Source organism: Python bivittatus, unplaced genomic scaffold (assembly GCF_059951505.1).
Source record: "Python bivittatus isolate LINGU-HERP-01145 unplaced genomic scaffold, Pbiv_v1 ctg000020_np1212, whole genome shotgun sequence".
NCBI lineage: Eukaryota > Metazoa > Chordata > Lepidosauria > Squamata > Pythonidae > Python > Python bivittatus.
The window spans coordinates 74,409,477-74,429,302 of NW_028277030.1; the positions used below are offsets into that span (position 1 = coordinate 74,409,477).

Below are 19,826 nucleotides of genomic sequence, written 5' to 3' on the forward strand. Positions count from 1 at the left end.
CACACACACAAAAGTTTCTACTTTTGTGAAACTGGGGAGAGCCCAGTGGGAATGTGACAGGATTCAAATGTAATAAACAAATTACCAACAAGAACTTTAAGAGACTATTCTCTGTATACTGAGTTGCTTTGTGTGTGTCAGAATGTGTCTGGGCCTTAGCAGTGTATATGCATATAAATACAGTTTGCAGTGGGTTAAGAAGAACTCTGCTGTATTAGACTAGCAAAGCCTGAAGCAGCAGCTGGCTAAATGCTTTTGGTGCGCATATCAGTGGGGACATGAAGGCAGCAGATTCCTCCCCCCCTCCTTTTGCCTCCAGGAACTGATACTCATACACTCATTGTCTCTAAATATGATGACTTGGTTAATTCAGAGACTCTCTCAGACTATGATGGCCCTGCTTAATTGCCATTCATGGGCATAGACTGGTCCTTTGTGAAGCCAGTCAGTCTTTCTCAATAAATACCATTGAATTGTGATTTTAATGTGTCAAAAGGAGAAAAATATTAATACATGGTGAGTAATCTTATGAATTATATTTCATTAAATTAATTAAACTCAATTTCAACTCAGTCCAATTTAGTTTTTGTCCTAGCTTAATCACCTTGGTTGTCCTAGTTCTGTTTACTTTGGCTTGAAAAGAGCTGGGCCTCCATGTCCTACACATTCATTGAAATCAGTGGTTGTGAACCCTTCATTGTTTCACTAAAGGTATCTGCTACAACGTTTATATGTTTCACCATCTAGCCAGTATTTGACTATATGAGACACTGTTGTGTATGGCATTTGTAGGCCTGGCTTGAGTTAACCAATTGACTGGTTGTCAGAGACTGCAACAGAGCTATTTCTTGGCTCTGATATATTCTAAGAATGAGACTTTAAGTATTTATAGGGAAAGTGATAAACTGATGTCAAGTTACAGGAAATGAATGAGAAAAGCCTCTGCTTCCAGTAAATCTGAACTCTAATAATACCTGGAAAACAGGCGTTATTACAGTGAGATCTCCTCCAAATCTCTATAGTACTTAAAACTTTCTTAAATACAATACTGTAAGTCCTTTCTATCAATAGTTAGTTTTAGGCTGTCCATCATATGAGAGCATCCTTGTACCTTGTTCACACTGTCTTTAAAGTTCTGGAATGGCAGTGGCTTCAAGGGGAGATTCGAACTCCACTGAGGTATTAGAAAGAAGTGTACAACTCACCATGGGAGTAACATTGACCTTCCTTCTATAGAGTCATATTGGTGTGACAAGAGCCACAGTTACCTGCATCCGGGAAGGTTTGCTTGGACCATTGTGGAGGGTAACTGCCATAAAAGCTGAGCTGGTAGTGGTGACCATGTGGCTGTGGGTGCCATCTTGACTTTTTGACACTCCCTCCACAGGTGCCCCTGTGAATATGCAGATCTTCCAGAGACTCTTGAGCCCAGTTCACATAGAAATCTTTATACATATTATTGTGAAGGCTTCTACTTTCAGAAACGGGGGCTATTCACTGCTACGTTAGTGGCAAGCTGTACTGTATGCTTCTTTGTAGCCCTGAGCAGAGCTTCTGGGTCGAGAAAGTTGAATTGATGGGGAAAGGTCTCATTCCCAGCTGAGATGCAGCAAAGCTTAACTAGTCTGGCAAGGTATTTTGTGAAAGGTACAGTAGTTTGTAGCTGAACACCACTGATCTGTTATTTTAGTACACTTTCTGGACTTAAGCAAATGCTCAGTGAAGGATGAGAGTTAAAAGACAACTTGTAAAAAAAGATTCTTAAGGAATTTGGGCATAGAGCCAGTTCACAAATTTAAAATCTTCTCTCACAAGATGCATCCTAGCAATAACTGGGCATACAAATGTGTGAAGAACATTATGTGCTTACCTACCAACTGTCACAAATTTCCCAGAACCGCCATGTTTCTCAAAATATGGTCTTGCAGTAAAACCCTGTCCCAGAAAAATCCTAGATCTCAAATAGCTGAAATCAGTAAACTTACTTTGAACAATTTCATGACATTCCCCCCAGACTCTTTTTGTTTTACTTATCCCCTCTCCAGAATACAGGTGAGTTTAAGAATGAGTTCCATTCCCAAGGCCTGTCCTTACGTCCAATTTGATTGTAAGCCAGAACAGTATTATTGTATAATACTGTATAAGTAGTATTGTGTAATTAACTTGAGCTATTGTGTATTTAACTCGAATCATTGTGTATTTAACTCAAATTTTGCTACCATGGGCTTTGTTCTTAACTATGGGTCGTCTGTAAACCAAGTGTTCTTAACCCAGGGACTACTATACTTCTTTTCAGCATGGTCATTTAACCTCAATTTTATCAACACAGGATTTATCATATTTACCCGAAGGAAGACAGCTCTTAATTTAAGGTGGATCTCTTGAAAAGGATGCATAAACAAATAAAAAATTATAAACACAGCAAAAGTCCTCTGTGGTACCCACCATTGCTACCTTGTCAACCTAAGGTTGCTAGCATCAGCTGAAACCAGTTCTGATATTTCATTTTATCCCACAAATGTGCTCAAGTGTCTCACACTTGTATCTATGGGTATACAAACCTGCAGCCATTTCACTTCTTGCTCATTTCTTTGTTTTCAACAGCTGTTCTTAAAACATCCCAGGTGACAATTTGGGTCTTGTGGTATAAATATTATCTTCTTCCTGTGGCTGAAAGTATGATCTTTTTGCAGCCAATTAAGAACAGATGCAATTTGATAATGGTTAAATAAACACATACAATTGCCTCCATATCTGCAGTTTAGGACTAGCTATTTCTTTACATTCAGGACCATGGGAGGTTATTACTTGCTTAAACAGGGCAGAAAAATGTATGAGTATCTTTGGAAGAATTCTGCTGCATGTTTAGGTTACAAATGTGCTCCTCCTGGTGAGGGGGCGGTGGTGGAACTGGAGGATGTTGTCTTTCATCAGAAGCTGCAGCAGAGTTGCAAAGGTGCTGCTGTTGTTTAATTCTGTTTAAGAAGGGTGAGCCTTACTCTTCTTGTATCTGGGAATGTACTGATACCAGCTGAATCATGACTGAGTAAGCATGATAGGATTGCACTGTGTAGTTTCCTATAAGGACTTCTACAGGAATAAGCCATATTTAATCTAGAGATTCAAAGGACGATTTTTTTTTTCAACAGATGGCCTGTTTGCTTCTGAGTAGGCAATCCCAGATAAGTTCATTTTGGAAGTTTTAATCTTATTTTATCTAGTTCATCTTTTGAAATGGGAATATGCCTTTTATAAATTTGACTGTAAAAGGTTCTCTACCCCTGCTATAAACATATGGACATCTTATGTCTTGACTTGTACAAAGAATATCAGTTAAAGGCTTGAGAAACAGAATATATGCCAGAGAGGAAAAGTGAATACAACATTTTCACATTGCCTTTACCTTTTAAGCCTTTAGGGCAGACCTGATACTTTAGGCAAGGACACATCCATATAACATTCTCAGTGACAATTCAGAAGTGGTTTCCCCTTGTTTTCTTCCAGGATGTTTTCTTTTGACTCCTCAGTCTAAATCTATACCTTTAGTTTTTCCTAGTGGTCTTCCATCCAAATAATAGCAAGTTCTATCTCTGCTCAGCTGTTTTGAGATCAGTCAAGGTCAGAAAGGTGCTACCCCCTGCTCAGGCTGTCCTGTGTAAAAGAAATTGGGATAAACATTTCCCTTTTTGATTATGAAAAACTGGCACGAGTGTAAGTCTGACACAAACACGCTGCATATACAATTACAGGTTCTAATCTAGATGTAGTTTCCACCTTTGCATAAGCAACAGAATTTTTATGCTGTTACACATTGTTTTAGTTTAAAATGTCAGACTCTTCTTCCTGTAGCAGACAACCTTGCTGCTTTCTGAGAATCAAGATGAAGCTGCATTCCACAGAGAGCCTCTCATATGTAACATTATTCATGTAATTGCATTCCTAAAACAGTCAGGAAATACTGCATACAGAAAATTTGTCTAGGCAAACGAACAAGTTTGCCAGGTTTTGTTTCAAAGTTTGTGTGGATAGGGAATGGCCATGTACAGAAATAAATCACAGAAACATTCCATAGAATAACCCAGAAATTAATCATTATGGGTAGAATAAGTACAACTGAAAATTTAAAAGCTGTTAAGATAGCAAGGTGAAATCATTTTTGAACTTTGGAAGAGCAAGCACTGAAAAATCTGAAAAAGCTTGAGCAACCTCACACAGTTCAAGGTCAAAAGTAGTAATATATGGTAACTTACCTCTATCATTATATTTCTCTACCCACGTTCTCAATATTAAGGCAAAAGTCAGGAATCATTTTCAGGCCCCACTACCTACACTTTTAATCTCTAGCAGGAGGCTTAATTAACATTTTGCAGCATTGGCAGCCCCATCTGGAAATTACTATTCAACCACCCACATTAATACCCAAGCTTTTTCCCCTTTCCTTTAATTAAAATGTTGTCAGAACAGTTAGCTCATGAAAGAACTTCCTGAAGTTAACAGTTGTATAGCGACATGCTGAAAACTGCATGGTAGCTTGTGCTGATCTATACTTAGAGTATAGCTTTTTCTCTTTGACAGTTTTATTAACTAGAGATTAATTGTGAGGGGGGGGGGTGTGCGCGCCACTTCTAAGTAGGAAAACAAACAAGTGAGAAAATTAATTTACTAGGTATATATCCTGCCTTTCTGCCAAGAGTTCAGGGTGGTGTATGTAGCACTCCCCTCTCCATTTCCCCACAACAGTCTTATGAGGTAGGTAAGTCTGAGAGAGAATGATTAGCCTAAAGCAGTGTTGTCCAAACTTGGCCACTTTAAGATGAGTGGACTTCAACTTCCAGAATTCCCCAGCCAGCATGGGTGGCTGGGGAATTCTGGGGGTTGAAGTCCACTCATCTTAAAGTGGCCAAGTTTGGACAACACTGGCCTAAAGTCATCTGATGAGCTTCTTGCAGCTGAACCTGGGAAGTAAAAAAAAAAATCTGTCTACCAACCTGTGCCATACCTGCATGGTAGATTATGGTTCACAGCCTTCATCCTGCAGTGGACTGAGTTAGGGTGATGATGATATCTGAACCAGATTTCTAAATAGAATGCACTAAATTTTCTACTTTGTAATGAACTTGCATGTGAAATCAAAGCATAACAAAATGGATGGCGGAGAGTTAAAATTTTGGTGTTTCTCTAATAGCTGAAGAAGTATGATAAAATTATGGAAACCTATAATTAAGTTGAAAAAACATAATAAAAATACATACATGATTAATCACTTTCATATATAAAATATCCTCTATAATAATGCAATATTTTATTTTTTTTAAGAAGAGGGACTGAATAATTTTTCGAAGGTTACAAAGAACAGAGAAGAGCACCATGCTAAAAGGAGTGGAGGGAGTTAAAATGTTGAGGTCTAGAAGGCAAATAAGCTTACATTAATATAGTTTAAAAATCTGCCATGCTTAGAACAAAATCCAGTAATACCAAATATAGAAGGTAATAAATATGGAGCATTTCTAAACTTTGAGTTCAAAAATTAAAACAAACCAGTACAGTGGTACCTCGGGTCATGAACGCTTCTGTTCACGAACAATTTGGGTCACGAACAGCACCGTTCGCAAAATTTTGCTTCCGTTCACGAACTCCGCATCGGGTGATGAACAGGATCTGCGGCCATTTTCCCTGTTGTGACACGTGGTCATGGCTTCCTGTAGGGAGGGGGACTCTCCCTCCAAACAATAACCACCTCCCCACCCGCCTTCCTGTCCTCCACGCCAGAAGTCGCCTCGAGCAAGGTTAGTGTTCTCTCTCTTCGTACTGTACTGTACTGTACTTTCTTTCATATTTTTGTGGTTTAAAAAAAAATACATATGGTTCAGAACGGATTAACCGTATTTACATTGAACCTTACGGGAAAATTTGATTCGGGTCACGACCAATTTGGGTCGCGACCAGAGTCACGGAATGAATTGGTCGCGACCCGAATCAAATTTTCCCATAAGGTTCAATGTAAATACGGTTAATCCGTTCTGAACCATATGTATTTTTTTTTAAACCACAAAAATATGAAAGTACAGTACAGTACAGTATGAAGAGAGAGAATGCTAACCTTGCTCGAGGCGACTTCTGGCGTGGAGGACAGGAAGGCGGGTGGGGAGGCGGTTATTGTTTGGAGGGAGAGTCCCCCTCCCTACAGGAAACCACGACCACATGTCACAGCAGGGAAAATGGCCGTGGGTCATGTTCGTCACCCGATGCGGAGTTCGTGAACGGAAGCAAAATTTTGCAAACGGTGCTGGTCGTGAACCGAATTGTTCGTGAACAGAAGCGTTCGTGAACTGAGGTACCACTGTATTTAGGAAAAAGTATATCAAAAACATATATATTTAGAAAATAGACATACACAGGTGAATTTATTAAGGAAAGCTGTGTAAATGTATGTATTTTGGGGAAATTTGCTTACAAACCCAAATGTGAACTTTTTGTGAGATTTTCTAAAATGCAAAAATCTTGTACAAAGAACAAAATTACCTTAATTTACACAACCCTGAACATAAAGAACACAAATCCATATATACCAATTACCATGAATGGAAATTAAAGCAATACTTATTCAACTATGATGCAGATAATCAATGTGAATTGTATACATCATGAATACAAATCATGAAAAATAAGTATGTACATTGTTAACAGTGTGCTTAAGTTTCTTGAAATACTTTCTGAGAACATGCTGTGCAAATCTGGAAAACAGTGGAATGTGAATTTCAAGTAGAAGTCATCTGTATGCTACTCGATTCCAGCACCGAGCAGAGGACTCAGTGGCCTAGATAAACCTTTCCACTTCTTTGATTCTGGGATTCTATATTAGCTAAATTAGTAATTTTTCAGAATGGTAGTAGTGATGTGTAAGATCACTGGAGAACATTTCTCAGTCTGTGCATGCACATGTTTTAAGCAGTAAGATAAATATTAATGCTGCAGTTATTATTTGGAATTTTTAAGAATACCAGCATTGACTTGAAAATTAAATATATTGGCATTGTTGTTACTAGAATAAAGCTTTAAACTGTGTAATAATATATCTAAAAGGCTGGTATTTTAGCATGCCAGTTTAGCATCTGCTACTGTATTTTCTGGTTGTGAGTTAAAACTCATTACTCATGCTTGTTTATGTATGTGACACTTTATTAATTTTTAGTATTAGCTATTCCTTATAGTTTATTATTTTTAAAATTAATTTTAAGAAGCCTTAGATGAGCACTACCACAAACTGGCTGGGTTTTTGTATCAAATTAAACCATAAGGTGGCTTTATTTGGCTTATGGTTTAGTATGATGTGTGGAATCAGCCAACTGTGTCTATTTAGCAAACCCTAGTTAATCAACCCATACTACTATGCAATACATGAACCTAGCCCATAACCCATATTATAATGGAATACATGAATCTAGCCTATATGGACTGTCTTATTTTTCCCTAATAAATTAATGGTTGAATCTTAACATTGAAACTTGGGTGATCTTCAGCCGTCAATAACACTCTGTATTTTATTTTTTTGTTTTCTTGTTTATACAGTTGATGGGATAGACAAGGTATCAGTTGCCAACTCAGATGGGACAAATCCGGGATCCCAAACCCCTCCTTTTAAGAGGAAGGGCAAACTTTCAACAATTGGTAAAATCTTCAAACCATGGAAATGGCGAAAGAAGAAAACAAGTGAAAAATTTATAGAAACATCAGCAGGTATGACTGATGATACTGACAAATACTTTATGAAATCTGAAAAGATTATAATCGTCAGAGTTGAGAAGAACTGTGCAATTAGTTCTACCGTATTAACTTTGCATATTTGAGCATTTTTAATGTTGTACCCTACCTCTCATCTTGATTTTTGCCAGTTCTTCAGAATTTGCCTAATGTTACCCATTTACTTGCATTTCTATCCTTCAGCATTTCTGTACTCCTGCAAATTTCTTTTTCCCATGGCTAAACTTTGTAGTTGCCCCCAAAATATTCCTATTATTTTTAAATATACTTTAATCTTGTTACCTTGTTACACTGAACTCCTGGCTCCTGATGTGTTGCTTTGATACTGAGTCTTAATCTCTTGAACGCCACCCACACTTCAGCTTTCCCATTATAGCAATTAATTAGCTGTAAGATCCTTAAAGATCATATAGTTGTGTGGAAATTATTCTCCACAAATTAAAGCTCAGTTGCTAAGTCTTTTAGAACTCTAATTAGTTTTTTATTTAATTAAAATGAAACAGAATAATATATTCCAAATGCCAATTTAAAGCGAATTGTCTCATAGTCTCTGGTTGATTTTATTTTTATTTCTGTAGGTTTAATAGCACATAAGTAAACTCGTGTTTTTTAGAAAATTGTTCCTCCAATTACTGTTTTTTTATGTCATTAAAATACAATTATATCTCAACAAATTTAAGTAAGGATGTACAGAGTTAAGAAATATTTATGCTGTGTGCATAAAGACTTTCAATGGAGGAGTGACTTTTCTGTGGTACACTGAGAAAAAGGAGATGAACATAGTTCATTAGTGATGTTTAGGGTATAACAGTCCTGACATTTGCCTTTTGAGATCAAGAAACACAACACATTTAATATCTTTTTACTATTAAGAAAGAGGTATAAACATGTGAAGAACTATATATACGTGTCCTGTTATGTATATACAGTTCTGGGTTCTAATGGTTGAGTTCATGGTGCTTTTGCTGCTTAGTGTATTAGAATACTCATTTACATTACGTATATAGGTGCGCATACTCTTTCTCTCTGCCTTCAAACGATTCTTAAAAGCCACTTTTTCCATTTTGCATAATTTCTTAAGCCTTATTCCTATTAGCCAAATTATATTAAATGTACAGTCACTGTTCCTTTTTATCCTTCCTTGTCCGCTGCCCTCCATTCCCTGGGCTCTTTTGAAATGTAAGCTGTGAATTCCTTGAAGGCAGAAGCATGTCTTTTTAGCTGTAAAATTCTGTAAAGTGCCATGTATATTAATGGCAGCATATAATTGATAATCTAGGAGACAAAACTGTTTTGCTGCTGAGGTGGAATTCAGATGTCTTGTAAAATGCAGAAGTGTTAATTTTAAAGTAACACAGTTGTGCACAATAATCTGTTCCTTTAAAGAAGTTTTAATTAGGGTGAAACATAAGTGGTACAGTCATATCTTAAGTGAATCTGAGAGGAAAAATCATAGAAATGTTTAAATCCTCAAATATTGGAGAAGTAGAATTGTTAGATTTGATGGAGAAATAGCATACTTTACAACTAAATATGAAGATAAAAATAAAATATGTAAATCATAATACTTGCAAGCCTACTTATTATATATGAACTTGGAATGTAGTTCATGGCAGAGCACAGTTTCTAGGCATTTGTAGGTTCAGCTCTAGCATTTTTACTTTAAAAACAGAAACAAATTTTAAAAGGTATTGGATTGAAGGTTTGGGAATACTTTTACTAAAATTTGGAGAGCAACTGCCAGGAACACCAATGATCTGATTCTGAGCAAATCAGGTTTCTATGTTGATAGGGACTTTAAAAAATGTTGAACAAGATGTTTATAAAACTTTGTTTTTGACATAGAATAAAAACAATAGCAAGTTGGATAAATTGCACTTCAAAGAAGCAGGATAAAAAGAGTACTGATACTTTTGAAAATAGTGTTGGAGAAGCCTCTTGAGAATACCACAGACAGCCAAGAAAACAAGCAAACAGATCATAGAACAAATCAATCTAGAGTTCTCCCTCAAGGCACAAATGACCAGGCTCAAATTATCATAGTTTGTACACATTCGGTGAAGACTTAGTTCTCTTGAGAAGTCTACAATGTTGGGAAAGGTGGAAGGAAAGAAAAAAAGGATGACTAGCAAAAGGTGGATGGACTCCGTTACAGTGGCAATGGGTATACTGTTGGAAGATCTGAAAGCCCAGGTTGAGTACAGATTGTCCTGGAGAAAATCTATCTATGTGGTCACTAAGAGTTGACACCAACTTGATGGCACATAATCAAGAAGGATAAATATATGCTAGCAGCATGCAAAGGATATAAAGATGCCTGTGACAAGCTATAATGAAGCTGGATTTTAGAAAGAAAAGCATTCCATGGCTGGTTTAGAAATTACATTTCAGAAGGATAGGCTATGCATAAATGGTTTCTGTGGGAAATCAGTGATGATAGCAAAAGTTTAAATTCATTTAGGATGTTAGTCTTAAATAATGAACTGTAGCAAAATTTTAAGGGATTGGAAGGGGGGAATTGGAATTGCTATGCTTTATTTGTATATGATGTTTGCATCATAATTTGCAATTACCCCTCAGCTGGCTTTTGTATTGAATCCATGACATCCCACATCTTGGATAACATACAGACTTTATGTATAAACCTAATACCTCTGTCAGAACCATTGATCCAGGGATTATTGTTCCTTATTTTTGCATTTTCCTGTCAGCAGTAATATAAAAAAAGAAAACACCATAAAATATAGCTCTTGAAAGCAGAGATTACATTGTTTATAACTTAATGCATCAAAGCATGAGAAAGGTTTAAGGAAGTTCCCTTGTGCAAAAACTAGTAAGTTGTGGCTGAAACTAAATCTTGAGACTTATGAATCTGGCTCTGAGCCAACATCATATTGTCTATTTGTTATGACATATGCTAGTACTGGAACTGATTAGTTAATGGAATCTGTTCAAGAGAATTTCCTGAACCATGAGGCTGTAAGTGATGTAACTTTCTTAGTATGCATGTTTTAGTTTTCAGAAGTATATTGTTTTTTAAGACAGAAATGTCTGCATTTAGCAAAAATAAAAAGAATGTGTCCTTGTCACATAATTAATATAGCTTCCATGCTTGAACAGATAATGTATAAATCTAACAATGTAAACTTGCTTACTACCTCTCTGTAGCACTATTTTCTGCCCAGTATCCCTTATTGGATAATTACATATGTACCCATCACACTATACCCTTTTGGAGTAAGCAACATTATGCAAAATGCCAAAAAGGAGAAAAATTACTAGCAAGCAAAACAAATGAAAGGGAGACGATAAAAAGAGGGAAACACAGTTCATACTAACCCTATTACCTGTCCGTATTTTCTTATCTGTATAAACCATTCTTTCTTCCACCATATTCATGTACTACTTCATACATTGACTTTTGCTATTTAAACTTCTCAATTCTCTCTTTCTGAGCAATTCATCAACTGCTTCCAGTCAGTTTTTCATTCTCCTTCCTTTTGACCCATTCACTCTTCCTTCAAATACTTGTTTTTCAATTTGATCCTCATTCATTCTAATATTACTAACAATAAATATACATTCTGAAAGATGGAAGCCAAAATTACCTTTGTTTTAATTTTTTAGTTGTCTTAGTTTATTTTTACTGAATAATGTTTAACTTCTCTATTTTTTTAAGTGCTGGAAAGAAAGATATCAACAAGACAGAGCAGAGAGGAGCTAATAAGAAGGGGTGTCTTAAAGGAAATAAACGAGCAAGGTGATCACAATTAATATAGGTTAATAGACCTTATATTTCATTTAAATGATGATGAATATTGTTTGCATTGCTTTGAAATGTATAGTTCATTGACACAGTTTGTAGTTGAGATTGACAGTGTGACAGTCACATATCTCTAGATATGCCTTTTGGCTCATGGCATCCAAGTAATTTTTGGTTGGAAAATAATACTGAAAAACAGTATTACAGTACTTTAACTCCAGGTGCCTTGGCCACCTCTTTTCTTTTCTCCCCAGAAGTACTCAGGTTGTTTTGCAATGTAAGGAATGTAGAGACTCCAAGGTCTGTGGAAAACAAATGAAGGGAGAAAGAGAGAAAGTTGCTACATGATAAGTTTAGGGACTTTGGGGGAGCAACAGAGAGCAACCTAATGTGGGAAGACGGAGTTCATGTGGGACAGAGAAAAGAAAGAGGAGTGAGTGGCTTGGGTGAGTGAATTTTGTGTGGTAGGAAATGGAGTGAGAGAATTGGTGGGGTGATTTTGTAAAAGAGAGAAAGGTTTTAAAGGAATAGGCTTGGGTTCTGCCCCAAAAATCCCAGTTTTACCTTGTATTCAATCTCTTGGTCAAGGTTTTAATCTTTTTATCCTTATTAGTTAGCCTTTCTATGAAATTGGTGCTTTTCTTTGGCCAAACTAATCATGGAAGACATTTGCAAATGGTCACCCACCACTCAGAGCTGCCTTGGAGTAGAGTGGCATAAAAATATGAGGGAGGGAGGGAAAGAAGGACATTTTGTGAAAGTACCTATGGCACTTTCTTAAAAATCTCCCCCAATTTAGAGATGAGTCCTCTGTTCTAGTACCATGAGAGAAATGCATTCTTTCTAGCCCCAGTTAACCTGCTTAGATGCAAAGCTGTTTCTTGTGAAAAGCTTTAACCTGGACTTCCATTGTCAGCCCAGTGTAATCTGCCATTACTCGCTATTTGAGTATAAATAAATATTCTTGAAGGACAAACTGGCAGTAATGGCCTTCATATATTTTATAGTTACAATGCAGCTGTATTTTTCTCAGTAAAACTTTATTTCTAATCTCAGCAGCATTTCTATGTTAATATGGAAGATCCAGGATCTTGATTTAAGATACATTAATTACATGCATCTGAGTCCTCTTTGTTTTCATAATGGTACTGATAATCTGAGATAGCACTGTTCAGTACATAGCATCCTGGTTAAAGCCAGTTTTGCTACGTATTTCTAAATAACTTTTTCCTGCATATTTAGGGTAGAATCCCAGTGATAACATTTCATCAATGGAAGTGGTTGTGATAGAAGTAATAGAGTAGAAGGGAGTCAATTCCTCTTTTTGCAACCATTCATGCTTGCTCAAAATATGCTACAGAGTTCTACAATATTCTGAAGACGTTTTTGAAGACATGTAGGGGCAAAGAGATGAGGAGGAGAGACGGTGTGTGTGTGTGGAAACCAGTCTTCAGTTCATTTAACCTATATCCAGACTTTCCATGCATGCTTTAGAGACAGATGTTTTGAGCAAGGAAAATAGCTAATGTGTAAATGATGTGACTCATGCTCCTGAACACATGTTCTTATAAGTGGGAAACCTGTAAATGAGAGATTCTTATAAATGCCTTCAGAACTAGCCAATATTTTTGTTTTCATTTCAGATGTGGACGCAACAGTGAATTATGAAATCTCCAATGGTCACACAATAGTAATTACAGAAGAGGTCATACAGGAAGAAAATGTAAAAACCACAGAAGACAATAGTTCATTATCAGCAAAAGCACCTGCTTCTGAAGAGAAAAAGGAGGATAAAAAAGGTATTTTAACACAACCCATCTGAATGTATTCATTTAAAAATACAATCACCCTATATAATTTAAATAGTATATATTATGAAAACAAATCTGTTGGTAACTACAAGGGAGAATGTGGTTCAGTGGAGAAAAGACAGCAATAAGAAACGCTAATTTCTGTTCAGAGGCAGACATTTTCAATAACACATAAACTAAAAAGTTGAGTGATCTATTGGAATGGGAGGAAAAGTGCTAGGTCTTAGAATAAGAGTAGATTTCTGATTGTCCTAAATACTTTCATTGAACTTTGGATGTTACAGAACAAGAACCTATGGCATGTAGTTCTTACAATAGTGCATCAGGTATAGGAAAAACCAGGTTTGAAGGCTTACTCAGCTCTGAAGTTTAGGGGGTGAACAATTGGCCAGTTGCTATCTCTCAGCCTAGCATACAGTATCACACAAGATTGTTCTGGAGAAAATAGGAGGAAAAGAAAACTGGATAGCAATAATGATTTTTAAAAAGCTTATTTTAATTATAAATAACTTTAGCTGTTGTTTTCTGAAATCAGTAGCTGGGGGGTGGGGGTGGGGGTGGGGGTGGGGGCATAAAGAGATTTGATTTAAGACATTTCTGCCCTGTTTCCAGACTTGTGGTAGCTGATAAAGTGCATGTTCTAGCTAATGTGTCATTTATGAGTTATTGCTACTCCTTATGCATGTCTGATCAATATGAAGACAGAGCTCAAATAAAAGAAGGCTGAGCTCAGAATCTTAATTAGCAATTGCTGTACATTTGGGAAGTTAACATGCGATAAAATAATCCTTAACAGAGCTGCTAGTCTTATCCAGGCTTTTCTTAGGCCATGTGAAAATACCCTTGTACATAGAAGCATACATATTTCCTATGGGAATGGCTGCTAGCTACTATACAGTTAGGTGATCTATTACATGATGAATTGTACCCATTAAAATGAAAGAGAGGAAGATTTTTCCTGTTACATTAGCCAATACTGCTGCAGATTAATGTGCTTTTTGTTCATTTTAATTTTTTAAAGTGTACATTTCTTATGTTTTCTCTCTGAGAAATAACTTTGCCACAGAAACATGGCTACAATTCTGCTCATGGATACTAACATCAGGAAAGCTTCCTTATACATAATAAAATGCAAGATTATGCATTGAACAAGACTTTTAACAATAGAGCAAATACAGTTACTGTAAATCCTCATTTTTCTGTACCTCAATGCAGTGGACTTTGCATGCAAATTTCCAAATTTCTGTTGCAATTTACTTCATTTTTCATAATGATATCATAATGTTATAATTATCATCAAGCAAATGATGTAATCACACGGATGACGTGAATTCTCTCAGTGCCATTGCTCTGTGATTCATTGAACACCCCACCCCCCAATTAGTACTTCTAATTATGTTAAGAGCATAGGTGATTAGAGCTCAATAGGCTGGTACATAAGAATTCAAGGGAAATTACAGCTAAACAGCTCTAGAAACAATCCTTCTGAAGCTTATACAGTAAATGCTTACAAATGCTTTCTATATTTGAGTAGTGCTCTTAACAATGATGATGCAATATGAGCCACTCAACAAGCATGTTAAAAAGGAAGTTCTTTTCTTGAACAAGAATAAGAAATGTTGACAAATTTTCATTTGCTAGTTATTTTAGTTAAATGATTACTGGGGGTATGCTCAATTAAGAAATTTGTTCTTGATACTTTATTTATAAAGTTGATCAGCTTTCCCTAACATATTTTTAGAAATAATATATAAATATAATTACCCATGGTAGACTCAAATAATATTGTAAATATAAATGAAAGCTATAGAAGTGATAGTTGTCTTAATCTTTCCTTGACTAGGAACTAGTAAAAAAAAGGTTAAGATGTAAATAATACCCCCCCCTCCAATAAGTGGGGCTGTTTTCCTGAAGACCAACATGTGGCAAAATGGATGTTTTCATACCATGTGTTCTAACTAAGTATATCATGTGACATACCACTTGTACTTAACAGCATTGTATATGCTTGTCTTCATCTACTAATTGTTTTTAATGAGAATGCTGCTTGTCTTTCGAGAGTTGGTTACAAGAAGTTGGAAAAGTGGAAGAAATTCAGTTAGGATAGCTTAGGAGATGTCTTTTAAAATGATGGCTACTGCCCCAAACTGTCAGCAGACTTGATCTCCCTTCAGTGAAGGAAGAACTATTTTTGTAAAAAAAAAATCTTTTTGATTCTGCATTTTGAGAGCCATTCTGGACTTTCTGATAAAAGCTGTACTAGACTGAGAAGCATACTGTAGTTTGATGACAGTTCTTTTTAAAACAAAAGCAATCCTCATTCTCAAGAAAGTAGAGCAGCAGGAAGAAATCTGTTTCTTTGTCTAGTTTATTCTTGTTGTCCATTTGTCAGTTGCGTGTTCACTTTCTTATTCATAGAGAAACCTCTTCCTAAAGATCTTGAAACATCAGCAGTATCTGTTTCTCCTCCTCCTCCTCCTCTACCACCACCACCTCCTCCTAAACCTAAGCCTAAAGCTAAAAAAACAACCATTCCGCCAAAAAATGCTACTGCTGCTACAACTAGCCATAAAATTAATGAAGTGCCACATGCTAAAAAAAAGGGCAAGTCTCCTTCCAAGCAGACCTCTGCCCCACCTGCCAAGCCAACAAGCCGCAGTGTGAATCGAGAAGCTGGTGAGTATCATGTGGCTTTGAATTCATGGTGCTTATTGCTTGCTTTAAATGTCTCAATGCTCATACTTCTCTATATGGATGTTATTAATATTCCATTGGCACTGTGTTCTAGGTCAGTCTACCTACAAATTGGATTTATGTTTATTAATTATCATTGTCTATAGTTTTCAGCCCACCTTGGCTCACAAACTCCAGTAACGAGCATTAAAGTCTAATAAGAAGCAATATTTCCCAGGTAATTTGTGTAAAGCTGAACAAAAGCTACAGCTGCATAAAAACAAGCATATGACGTTTGTTGGCTGTGAATGATTATTATTAAAGGTGTTGTCTTAACCACTGTCTCCGTAATGTGTGGGTGGACAACTTATGGCCCCATGTATAGCAGCCAGATGCAAGAGCCTATTTAGTGGTTATCAAGTTCTTCTAACCTAAAAAATGCTTGTAAGAATACTATATGTTTCTATCCCTCTTGTTCAGCGAAACCTATCTGAAGATACAGTAGCAAAGTAGAAAAACAATACTGCAAGATTGTTCTGTATAAATGCTATATTAAAAAAATGGAATAAAGCCAATATATGGGTAAATGGTTTCATATCATTCACACAATGAAACTGACAAAATATGATTTCCATAAATACTGTACTTATTCAATAATAATTTCTTATTCTGAAACTACACATATGTTTCCATACATACTTAACCATCATTATATTCTTTTGGGGGATAGGCAAGGTACAGAAATGGGATCAGAAATAGTAAGCAAAAGTAATTAAAGGCATGAGATAGGAAAAAAGAAAAGAGATAGCTAAATCTAGTTTATACCAACACAATTTACTATTCCTTTCTATCTATTCTAGCAAACCATCCTTGCTTCCACCATGTCAGTACACTACTTGATACATAATAAATTACTTTTCATTTTGCTCTTCTTGAGCTCTATACATCTATGACTTTCTCTGTCTTATTCTTCCACTCAACCTATCCACTCATCCTTCAGATGCTTAGTTTGCAGTTTGTTCCTCATTCGCGCGCTCTGTATGGCCAAACTGTAATTATTTCTGTCAAATATGAAAAAATAAGATTTAACTTAACCAAATTTTATAAATGAACTTGAAAATATGAGAATTAGACAATAATAAAAACTATATTGTTCTCTTTACTTGTTTCTGTATTTTTAATTCCAACCCAAATATTTCTTAGTCTTACTTTCAAAAATGCCTTAGCAATAATGAGGTTGGGAAGACTCTTATTTTGGTGTTAAAAAGTCCCAGATTTCAGTAAGAAGCTTATGATTGGCATGTACACAAAATGGAAAACATATTTTGTTTTAAGCTAACCCTACAAAAAGTTTCCACAGAACATTTTAAGTTAGTTATGTCCCAACAGAACAAGAAGTTTCAGTTGTTTTCATCAGAAGAAACAATGAGAATGTGAGACCAGTTGCTGCTCCCTTGTTTTTCACCCTCGGTTCACAAGTGGGATGTACCCAAGTGCAGAAAATTTGAGATGATTTTGAAAACATTAAAATAAATTCCTCTAGGAGACAATGGGAACATAGCTCTGCTCTCACATCTGAAAAATAAGTTTAGATTAGAATCTGTAATCAGAAAAGTATCTCCAATCCATCAACAAAGAAAACACAGATCTTTCTACTGTATTAAAGGACAGAAACATATCTCTTTCATATTCCTTTCAATTAGCACATATTGCCTAATAGATTATCTTAATGTTCAGATGTTTTTTAAAAAAAACTCTTTGCCAATTCTTCTGTAGCCATTGACATTCCACTTACTTAGCAAGAACAAACAACAGATTTGGCATGCTTTATTTTTCCAGCCTGCCTGCCAAATGCAAGCTCAGCAAAAACAACTACGTTGTTCTTTGCTGATGTTTTTGCTTACACATAGGTTTGTTGCAGGTTGTAAAAAAATGCTTGGTCTTTTAACTGTATTCAAGCAACTGCCCAAATCAATAGTCTACATTTTAAAATATATCTTGCATCTTAATGTCAGTAGGTCATGAGCATGCACATGTATACCAAAGCTTCACAGCCCCTCCTCAAAAATGTTTGTAGGGAGAACATGCCCCTGCTATATTAATTGTGACTAAAATTAACTTCTTAGTTCATGTTTATAGTTTAAAGCTTTATTGCAATGCTAGTTAATTAAGAATCCTGATTGGCCTGATATCAGCACTGTCTAAGGCTCATCTGTGCTTCAGTCTGGGAGACAATGGCCAGGAAAAAAAATCATATTTCAGAATGAGTAGAAAGGAGGAGCACGGCATTAGTAACTATTTACATACTTCTGTATGGGTGTTGCAAGTACCACTTATTTACCTTCAGGCTTTCCCTTATTTAGGATGAAAGCATCCTAACAATACAAGGTAGGTTAATGCAAACCTTCTGTTATGATAAAAGGGTATGTCCTCTCATTTCAGCTAATTCCTCTAATTTAAAGAAAGGACATGCTTCCAAGTCATCATCTCCTTCTTCCACATCATCTCGCTCTAAACTTTCTAAAGAGCCAGCATCAAGCAAAACCGGCACAGGGACTCCCAGGGATAAGAAGAAGCATGGGAAACAGGTGACGACACGAACACCATCTGATGGGGACATTACTTCTGCCTCCAGCACGGCAGTAGAGAACTCAGAGACCAAAGCAGAACTCTTTAAATCAGAAGAGTCTCTCCATGTTATTCCTGAAGCTGGAGACACAACCCAGAACAGCACTGTGACTGTTCCTCCCCCTCCTCCTGCTGTTCCGCCTCCTCTTCCTCCATCCATCCCATCTCTGTCTCCAGGCTGTGAGCCCACTGGCTTCTCAGGCACACAACATGTGCCAGTTAGCATTGAAGTAGGCCCGTCTGTTCCTGGCACACATTTTAATGATCTTCATATAAAAACTGAAGCAGACAGTGAAAGCTCTTCAAGCAGTGCTGTCTTAGACAATAGCCTGGAGATTGGGGGAGAAGACACAGAATGGTAAGATTACATGCTTTCAGCTAGTTGTGTAATTCTGGGATACCCATGCATTTAGGAAGATGATGGAGCAACTCAGGTAGGCCTTCATATACCTTGACTTAGAATTTGAACTTGTTTCGAAACATAGGAAGATATGATTAAATATATTTTAATTAATACTTTGAATTCTATTTTTGTATTTCCAAGCAGACAAGGAAAGGAGAATCAAAATAATTTGGTTGGACTGCTTTGATTCTATCTAAATCTACAAATTTGTTTTCAAAATTACAGCTTCATTTTCAAATTTACAGCTCTTTTGGAGATGCTAGCTTGAAAATCTTGACAGGGTAGCTGTCAAAATCTGTGGTGAAATGGCACTCTCAGCAACTATTTAAAAAGGCAGGTACTAAGATAAATCCAGTTTAGCATTCCATTTATGAAAGTAAGGTAGCAGATTGAAAGGAAGCTAATGGAAATAAATAGCAAGCCCATAGGTGAGGCATCAGAGGAAGAATTAAGATGAGTTCAGCCCCTCCTTGGTCATTTACAGAACCAGTTTAGAAAGTACCATTTCTGTTCCAGTGGCAGGTCATGCCTATTAAAAGCAGTTTTTCTTCACTTGTTTATATGTTGTCTCCTGCTTGCCATACACACGTGTGTGTGTGTGTACACACAGACATACACAAAGTGAGTATACTTGTTTGCCTACATGCAAAATAAATTAATACAATTTAGAAAAATCCAAATGTACTCTGCATTTAGAAAACTCAAATTGTATACTGAGAATTAGTTATACAACACAGTCCATCTAAGGCCAGAATCAAGGATGTCCCCCATGAGAATATTTTTCCCA

At 36.4% G+C, this 19,826-nt stretch overlaps 1 protein-coding gene across 4 annotated transcripts in view; it reads left to right on the top strand.

Moving 5' to 3' along the window:
* PHACTR2 (phosphatase and actin regulator 2) overlaps nt 1–19,826 on the top strand; it is an 89,342-nt gene that overhangs the window by 50,246 nt on the left and 19,270 nt on the right. For 3 of the 4 annotated variants that reach the window (XM_088141655.1, XM_088141658.1, XM_007422906.3), the window contains exons 2-6: nt 7,570–7,737; nt 11,441–11,521; nt 13,168–13,323; nt 15,754–16,011; nt 18,451–18,994. In XM_088141655.1, coding sequence (XP_087997781.1) covers nt 7,570–7,737; nt 11,441–11,521; nt 13,168–13,323; nt 15,754–16,011; nt 18,451–18,994 — 1,207 coding nt within the window. The remainder of the gene's footprint in view (nt 1–7,569; nt 7,738–11,440; nt 11,522–13,167; nt 13,324–15,753; nt 16,012–18,450; nt 18,995–19,826) is intronic. The other variant, XM_088141670.1, reaches the window with a different exon arrangement.